This window comes from Rutilus rutilus (assembly GCF_951802725.1).
Source record: "Rutilus rutilus genome assembly, chromosome: 14".
NCBI lineage: Eukaryota > Metazoa > Chordata > Actinopteri > Cypriniformes > Leuciscidae > Rutilus > Rutilus rutilus.
The window spans coordinates 31651615-31661427 of NC_140219.1; the positions used below are offsets into that span (position 1 = coordinate 31651615).

Sequence of the window (9813 nt, forward strand, 5' to 3'; positions counted from 1 at the left end):
TACGTTCACTGAACACCCTCTTCTGCACAATCACATCGCCAACGTTCTTATTTTAAAACTATGACAGACTAACTAAATGATGTATTAAGGTGGAATAAAACACTTTATATCGGGGGAAAATACAATTAAAACTTACGTACAGTACTTCACTGCAGCTCACAAGCTCAATATTCGTCGTCACATCACATGCGCTTCCGCTCTGAGGACCTCACTTCAACTGTCTAAAATACTGCCTGATCGAAATTACAGCTCTCATCTCACACATGCTACTGGCAAGTTGGCCCTATCGACCTACAAAGACAAAATAAACTGGCGCACCAAATATATTTTTTTGTCTTTTTACTAATTGCAGTATTTAGTTCAGTTACGATTACATCAAAAAGAGCCTAAAGTAGCTACCATGATAATACTATGTTGTTGTTGTTTTACAAGAAGTCAGTATCTATACACAATTTAAGTCAATATTAAAAAATGACGGATTTGAATGTATTCATACATTTTATAGACAATAATGACTATTGGTATCAAAGATTATGAAGCAATAACAACTAATATAACTGAACTTATTATAAAAGCCTAAATTAGGTTAATGTTATAAAACTTAAAACTTTAAATATATATATATATATATATATATATTTTTTTTTTATTATCAGTGTTTAGGCAGCTCATAAGCATTTGGGACTCCCTAAGGACTGGAACAAATAATTATATAATATTATAAAATAATAACATAGGCCTAATTATAAAATAATAATAGTTAGGCCTATGATGTTCTTTTATTTTATGCTACAGACTCTGATGCTTTATTAAGTTCATTAGTCCAGAGTTTGCTTGAAAGCACAAATAAACTAATATGAGTATCCAGTAAGTCTTCAGAAACTCCACCCTTTTACAAAACCTAATAAACAAAACAAAAATAAACAAATGCAAGAAAATGCGTTTTGAATAGCTGTCGACTAGTGACATCTATGCATGAAAGGGTTAAAGAAAAAATGTGATGACTAACTTATAAGACTAGTTTCAGCAGTTTATGCAACCAACACCAGAAGGTCCAAAAGATCATCAGAAACTCCACCCTCTTACAAAACCTTCCAGGAACTGACTAGTTATTATTTCTACCATTCATTTTTACTGAAAGCTAAAACAGAGGACACATTATATTAGGGTTTTTGTGTATTTCTTAATGAAACCAGATTAGATTTTGACTGTAATAGTTGTTTAGTCTTTAAACTAAAGTTCAAAGAGTGAAAGTAAATTGTAGATCATTGGATCTTTTTCAAGACGAGGAAATGGATTCAAAATCTGTGGAAGAGCTTTCTTGTCCTGTTTGCTGTGACATCTTCAAGACTCCTGTTATTCTGTCCTGTAGTCACAGTATTTGTAAAGAGTGTCTACAACAGTTCTGGAAAACTAAGAAAACTCAGGAGTGTCCCGTCTGCAGAAGAAGATCCTCAAATTATCATCCTCCAGTTAATCTCGTGTTAAAAAACTTGTGTGATTCATTTATAAAGGAGAGAAATCTCCAGATCTGCAGTTTACACAGTGAGAAACTCAAACTCTTCTGTCTGGAGGACAAACAGCCTGGGTGTTTCGTGTGCAGAGACTCAGAGAAACACGCCAATCACACATTCAGACCCATCAGTGAAGTGCTTTCATCTTACAAGGTAAGACAAATGTCTCTCATGCCATATGCTAAATACAGTGCTAAACATAAACAGTTCCCTTTCGATTCGGTTCACTTCCACATTGCGTTTGCTAACGCTTACTCCAAATACTATTGAAGCCTTTGTAACGTAGTTCGTTGTTATGGGAAGAAGGAGGCGAGAACCGGCGAACATTTAAAGACTTTAATAAATAAATAAAAACAAAATGAAAATAAAGACAGCAGCCCCTCACGGTTAACTTCCACCACACATAATAAAACAAAATATCAAATAAAACAGTCCAGGCCTGGTCCTCTCTCATCCTTCACGATCGTCACTCCTCCTTTTATGCCTCCACTCCTCCGTGAGAGATACAAGACCGGTGCGGTGCGCAGGTGTCACTCATCAGTCATCACACCACTGGCCTTGCGCCGTTCTCGGCCTCGACCTCGTCCTGCTCACCACAGCCTCATTTAATCACTGCAGTAACTCTGGCCAATGGTGTTCAAGCATGCAAAATATGTGGGGCTTCCTTCTCTATAAAGCAGCGTTTGGAAGTCATTCATTCTAAATCTTTTCCTTCAGCCAACCTTCTGCAAGAAGCCTATCATCAAAGGGCAAATTCCAAATGAAGGGCTTCGGGCCATTTGTAGGGGTGTTCCAAACGAAAGTGAACAACTGGGCCCTTCCACAAGGCCATTATAGCGAAGGGTACATGCGATGATCATGGAAGTAAGTTTATCATTTATGGTCATGTGAAATGACGTGGTCGTGGCAAGACAGACATTCTCCACCATCACTTTCTCTTCAGGACGGACAACATGACAGTGGTAGCATTTATAAATCACCAAGGGGGTGTGAGCCTCTGCTGCGGCTAGGGAAGGACCTTCTTCTGTGGGCAGATAAACAGCTCCTCTCCATTCAGGCTTTACATGTCCCCGGATGCCTAAATTGCGGCGCAGACATGCAATCAAGAGGCGGGGTGATCCACGGAGAGTGGAGACTACACCCTTTGACTGTCAATATGATTTGGAGTGCATTCAGAAGGGCAGAGGTGGATCTCTTTGCATCCACGGAGAACACTCACTGCTCGCTGTTTTATTCGTTGACACAATCTCCCCGGGGGGTAGATGCACTCGCTCACACCTGGCCAAAAGCACACAAGTATGCCTTTTCTTCCAATGAAACTTCTGCCTTGTGTGCTTTGCCAAATCAGAGAGGAGAGAGAATCAGTTCTGTTAGTGGCACTGAAATGATCCAACCAGCCGTGGTTCCCAGAACTGGTGGAGATGCTGACAGTGTTGTCATACCTGCACCACTCTATTGCCACGCTAATTTCGACCTGTGTGTGAAACTTGACATACTTAGTCGAGCCAGGATCGTGTAACACAGCGTGATTTTATACGTTTCCCATAAGCGTTAGCAAACGCAACGTCAAAGTGAAACGAATTAAAAGAGAATGTCTCCGGTTACTCACGTTACCTCGGTTCCCTGAGATGAGGAAACGAGAGACTGCATACTGCTGTGTCACCTAACTCAGGATCTTACAATGCCAAGTTGCTTCAGTTAAGATTCTGAATGAATGACGTCCAAGCGCACTGTGTGCAGAATTATTAGGCAAGTGAGTATTTTGACCATATCATCATCTTTATGCATTTTTTCCAACTCCAAGCTGTAGAAACTTGAATGCTTATTGGATTTAAGCATATCAGGTGATGTGTATGTGTGTAATGAGGGAGGGTGTGGCCTAAGGAGATCAACACCCTATATCAAGGAGAGCATAATTATTAGGCAGCTTCTTTTCCTCAGGCAAAATGTGCCAAAAAAAGAGATTTAACTGACTCTGAAAAGTAAAAAAAAAGTAAATAAGTATTTCAGAGGGATGCAGCACTCTTTAAAGTCCACATGAATTCAAAATTGACCATATTTACTTTGTTTGCCTAAATTGTTAGTTTTGTGGTGAACAATTCATCCATGCAAGTCAATCCACACAAAAAAAATGTTTGGCTTTGTAATCTTTAATCAAAATCTGAAAATGCCCCTCCCCTCTGCATTGGAGGACCTTCCCTGATGACGTATGTTTGACGGCTTGGTTTGGGAAACGCTTAACCACTCCCCTCAAACCGTTAGTCTGCTATGAGCGAGAGATGGAGAGGAGGAGCGCTAGAGTAAAACCCTGCCCTCTGTTCAATATTCCTTTTCACTGGGAAATACGTCACGGCACTGGAGAAAAGTCGTTTGCAACTTCCGGTTCACGCGGACTTTAACATTGCTAAGATATTGGGGCGTGACCACAGACCCATCAGAACCATTTTGTTGCAAATAGTCAACAGAGTCGCAAGAAACGTGTGGAGAAAAATAAAGCAACTTAACTGCCAAAGATTTGAGAAGAATCAAATGGGAAGCTACAGGAACCCATTATCCTCCAGTGCTGTTATATTCCAGAACTGCAATCTACCTGGAGTGCCCAGAAGTACGAGGTGTTCAGTGCTCAGAGACATGGCCAAGGTAAGGAAGGCTGAAACCCGACCACCACTGAACAAGAAACATAAGTTGAAACGTCAAGACTGGGCTAGGAAATATCTAAAGACAGATATGGAATGATGAGATGAAAAAAAGGTGGAGGTGGGGTACTGGTATGGGCTGCTATTATTAAAGATGAGCTAGTTGGACCTTTTCGGGTTGAAGATGAACTCAAAATGAACTCCCAAACCTACTGCCAGTTTTCAGAAGATACTTCTTCAAGCAGTGGTACAAGAAAAAGTCTGTATCCTTTAAGAAAACCATGATTTTTATGCAGGACAATGCTCATCGCATGCATCAATGTACTAGCCAGTAAATGCCTTAAAAATGAAAGAATAATGACATGGCCCCCTTCCTCACCTGATCTAACCCCTATTGAGAACTTGTGGGTCCTTTTTAAACGGGAGATGTACGGTGAAGGAAAACAGTACACCTCTCTGAACAGTGTATGAGAGGCTGTGGTGTCTGCTGCACAAAAAGTTGATCATCAACAGATCAAGAAACTGACAGACTCCATGAATGGAAGGCTTATAACTGTTATTGAAAAGAAGGGTGGCTATATTGGTCAATATTTTCTTTTCTTTTTTTAAATGTCAGAAATGTTTATCTGTAAATTTAGTTGTTTGTTTATTATTCTCATTTTAACAGATGAAAATAAAGTGAGATGCGAAATTTTTCATTTTTCTGCATAATAATTCTGCACACTAAGAGTTGCCCCGTAATTATGCACACATAGATATTGTCGTAAGAAAGTCAAAACCTCACTTTTACTTCCTTAAATATAGGTTAGAGGTTTATTAACATTTTGGATTGGCTGAGAGCACTGTGGTTGTTCAATAATAAAATGAATCCTCAAAAATACAACTTGCCTAATAATTGTGCACACAGTGTAGAGAGGGAAGCCCTTCATATTTTGCGGTCTATCACGAGTTATATATAATTAGATAGAGTAAAGGATATGCGTATTTTGCGTGCTGTCCGAGGGGAATTTGTCCTGAACCCAGAGCGCTCCCCCATCCCAGGTTTGGGATAGGACTAGTAAGTGAGGAGATGGGGTGGTGGAGTGATGCTGGAAAACTGTCATAGAATAGTGGTAAAAACTGCTGTATATAAATTATACCTCCTGATGTTAACTGAGTTGACTGGATGAGCTCCTCCCATGACAATTAGGTTAATTATCTGAATGTGCTTCTCCCGAACTTTGTTAGTAAAACATCATTTAAAAAAATACTTTTTTTTTCATTAATAATATGTGATTTATTACAAGACACACCAAAAAGTGATTGATACTAGCATTATTTCACTTTCTGTATTTGTATTTGCACAACCACTAATTTATAAATGCATGGATATAATAATTAAGAATTGGCCATTGCAAAAACCATATTTGTTTAATGAAAACAATGATTTCTTGATGTTCATCCTTTCCAAATTAAATAATAAAAAAATTAATCTCCTGCCATTTTCTGGCACAAATGCTTCCATGAGAATGACCCATTCAACATATAAATAATATAACAATAAAAACATCCAAACATACAATGTTTAAACCTCTTAGAGCTGCATAAGTTTCACAGATTTTCATCTTAACCTGTAGGAGGAGTTTAATACAGCACTGACGTCCTTACAAGACAAGCTCAAACATGGAGAAGAAATGAAGAAAAAGTGTGATAAAACTATTGAACACATCAAGGTGAGGATATAAAGAGTTAAATACTCAACATTCACACACAGAGTTTATTATTGACATTAGTGGAGTGTGTGTTCATACAGCGCTGACTGAAGTGAATGTGATTTGATTTCAGTCTCAAGCTGAGCACACAGAGCGTCAGATTAAAGAAGAGTTTGAGAAGCTTCATCAGTTTCTCAGAGACGAAGAAGAAGCTACAATCACTGCACTGAGAGAGGAAGAGGAGCAGAAGAAGCAGAGGATGAAGGAGAAGCTGGAGGAGATGAACACACACATCTCAGCTCTTTCACACACAATCAGAGACATGGAGGAGATGATGAAAGACAATGACGTCTCGTTTCTAAAGGTGACAAATCAATCTGGCTTCATTCTCTGTGTATAAAACAACTTGTATAGAGAGACTCATTGACACTGAGAGTGTTTGATAAGATATTAACATGTTTTCAAACTCTATATTTTCCAGAACTATAAAGTCACGATGGAAAGGTGAGTGAGCTGCTCGTATCTCTTCTCTCAGTGGATCTGAACTCAAATTCACTGCAGTTCTGACTCCTGAATGTTCCTCAGAGTCCAGATCTCACAGCCGGATCCACGGATGAGTTCTGGAGCTTTGATTCATGTGTCGCGTTATCTGGGTAACCTGCCGTTCAGAGTCTGGAAGAAGATGCTGGAAACTGTCCAACACAGTGAGTCTCAGCAGATTTGACACCAGTGCAGAAGATAGTTCAGATATAAACACACACAACATCAACATTTGATAGAAATATATTTAATAATCACTTGAATTTCTAAGTGAATCTGAACTGTATTTCAGAAAATCATCAGATCATACAGTGAACTCATAATGAAAAGTCTATTCCTCATGGTTTATGTTTATGTATTAGGATACAATATTGTTTATTGAAAACTGATATTAAACCTGAAGCCTCAATCCATTCTGACAGTAACTGAGAGACCATTGTTATGATTTATAATCTCTTTCAACAAAGTCGTTATATGTGTTTTACATTTACATTTCTAATACATTATTTCATCCTGTAATCTGATGTTATTCTCTTTGCAGCTCCGTTGACTCTGGATCCAAACACAGCAAATCCTCGTCTCACACTCTCTGCTGATCTGACCAGTGTGTCGTACAGTGATGTAGGTAAAACACTTCCTGATAATCCAGAGAGGATTGAAAGGTTTGCATGTGTCCTGGGATCTGAGGGCTTTAACTCAGGAACACACTGCTGGGATGTGGAGGTTGGAGACAATACACTCTGGCTTCTTGGAATAACAACAGCATCAAACCAAAGGAAGGGAGCAGTTTTCTTTGACTCTAATGTCTGGTATGTGCAGTACATGAACAGCAAATACAGCTCAGAATCCCCAGAGCAACCCGAGACTGTCTTTACCGTTAAACAGAAGCTTCAGCGTGTGAGAGTTCAGCTGGACTATGACAGAGGAACAGTGTCATTCTCTGATCCTGTAACTAACACACATTTACTCACATTCACATCCACCTTCAACGACACAGTCTTTCCATTCTTATATAATTACTGCACAACTCCTCTGAGGATCTTACCAGTTAAACTCTTTATTACAGCAGAAAATCACAGTTAAATCTGATTCTGCTTCTAAAATAATAGTTTTGCAAATTATTCTTCAATAACAATACTGTAATAAAAGGGTCTCATTGATCAATCACACTTAAAATGTAAAATTTAGAGCCAACTTAACACTTGTGTGTCCTTAAGGACATTTTTGTCTATTTTTTTTTTTTTAAATAATGTTCCTGTGTTAATGCCAACTTCCTAAATTTTGGCACAAGTGTTTATTTTTATTGCAATTTTCTTATTTCACTCTCATCTTTTTCATTTTTTTTAATTTTTATTTGGACTTTTTCACAAGATGGCGCCATTTTCTCAGGTTTGGCCTATAAAGCAAATACTCAGTTTATTCATGTTTTCTTCTTCTGCGTATTTGCGTATCAACTGGATAAATAATGCAGTTATAATTTGTGTGTGGATGTCAGTGTGGTTTGTATGCATTTACTAGAAAAAAATTGTGTGTCTGTGTGTGCGCATGTAATATTTGATAGAGAAAAATTCTACTGTACTGCAAATCACAAATCCTAGTGTTGATTATTATCTTTGCTGGCATTTAATGGGGAACGTTTAGTACTGAACCAAAACTAAATCTCACTGAAAGCTCTTTTTTTAAATTTAAAACACAGCTTGTTTAGATTCATGGCTTTTATTTGGTAGCAGTTTTTGAGTTTAACATGTTTTATTAAATATACATTTTAATAAATAATTTTAATAAATTTAAACCCCTCACTTTTTCTTTTTCACTTTTGTCTTCCAAGAGTCTTCTTCTTCTTCTTGAGGGTCTTCAGAATTCAATTTGTGCTCCGAAGCTTCAAATGTTTATGACAGTTTATTTTTATATGTTTATTTTTTGACATGGACATTTTTGTCCTCTAAAGACCTCAGATTAACTTTATAAACTGAAGCATAAGGGTTAAAAATCTGATTTCTGTATTTCTGAATATGTTATTATTATTATTATAATAAATTTGATAATTAAGTAACAAATTAAATAACTCATAAAATAATTAAAGTGTTTAAATCCACGTTTACAATGTAAGACAACATAAAGTGTCGACACATTTTAGTCATAGACCCTTTTCAGATTTCCGGGTTTCTCAGAAGCAGAAGTCGTCATATTTGGGGAAACTTCTATAGCGGTGAATGAGAGACTACATTAAATATATCTTTTGTGTTTCCATTTGCAATAGAGTTTTCACAACTTTCCTTATTTCCTTTTACAGAAATCACTTTTTAAGGACTGCAACACACGGCTATGACACTGTTGTCTTTTAGATCTGCTTTACAGCAGAATTGATTTCTGTTTGCATCATTGATCATTATTTTCCTGTTTATCACTGTAAAACTGATTTGAAATGATCTGTATTGTATAAAGCGTGATATAAATAAAGGTGATTTGAAGTTGCAATGAAAAGGAAATAGGGATCTTTTCTTACATGTTGTGATGCACATCCAAGTGTAACAGATTATCAGAAATGTAGGGTAGGTTCATCAGTTGTTGACTGGATGTTGAGATGTGGATGTTGCACGCAAAAATGAATGTGAGCTTACAGTCGATTGTAGAGTTTAAGGAGAATAAATGATTGGATTAAATATGACAAGGATGAAAAAAAAAAAGTGTACATGGATGAATCGTTCACAATAAGATCTGCACTTTTTCAAATGCTTGGAAAGTTCACTTTCATTTTTTACTTTTATATGCATTGATTACAATAATCTCGTGTCAATTTAATTTGACAGAAATAAAAGTAAAATACAGTCGTTAATCAACTTGTGAGAAAATAAATCCACAAATGAGTTGAAACTTTAAACCATCTGATATGACCATCAGTAAAATAGATGTGAAATAGTTTTGAGAAATCACACCAGTCTCTAGACCAGTGCTGCCAACTTTTGAGTTCAGCTTGGAGTGAGAATTATAGTATTAACACAAATTTCACAAATAGATTTGATTCGATAAGCTTGCGGTTTGATTTCCATCTTGATTTCAATAAGATTCAATGTTGATTCATTTTGAAATACTGTATATCAGGTACAGTGTGTTATTGTGTTTCTCAAGGAAAAACATCTGTCTAAACTAATGCTGTGAGCAATAGCCTACAGGGAACCATGTCAGCCATACATTATTATAAACAGTTAAAGGCACAGTATGTAATTTTGGCCATATTCAAAACAATAACGCAGGCGTAGTGTGGAATCATCTCGTCTTCATCTCCACTGCCGATGGGAATCAATCCAATGACAATACAGTTCACGGGCATCAGAGATATTATCACTTTATCATTATTGGATTGTGCTGCTAACACATTTAGTAGTTTTTATGATATTTTAGCTTTAGTTTCTGAGAAGGGTCATTCTGTGT

General features: G+C 37.1%; 1 protein-coding gene across 1 annotated transcript; it reads left to right on the plus strand.

Moving 5' to 3' along the window:
- Positions 1 to 1252: 1252 nt before the first annotated feature.
- Positions 1253 to 8173, plus strand: LOC311303471 (nuclear factor 7, ovary-like). The gene is made up of 6 exons (XM_084429982.1): positions 1253 to 1667; positions 5767 to 5862; positions 5975 to 6205; positions 6323 to 6345; positions 6427 to 6545; positions 6923 to 8173. The coding sequence occupies exons 1-6, from the start codon at positions 1293 to 1295 to the stop codon at positions 7462 to 7464; spliced, it is 1386 nt and encodes a 461-aa protein (XP_084286108.1). The 5' UTR covers positions 1253 to 1292; the 3' UTR covers positions 7465 to 8173.
- Positions 8174 to 9813: the final 1640 nt, after the last annotated feature.

Excerpts from the sequence above, each read along its gene's own strand:
- LOC311303471 (XM_084429982.1), top strand. The coding sequence starts at position 1,293 with ATGGATTCAAAATCTGTGGAAGAGCTTTCTTGTCCTGTTTGCTGTGAC. Across the intron at positions 1,668-5,766 it reads AAGTGCTTTCATCTTACAAG|GAGGAGTTTAATACAGCACT; the intron begins GTAAGACAAATG and ends CTTAACCTGTAG. Across the intron at positions 6,346-6,426 it reads TATAAAGTCACGATGGAAAG|AGTCCAGATCTCACAGCCGG; the intron begins GTGAGTGAGCTG and ends AATGTTCCTCAG.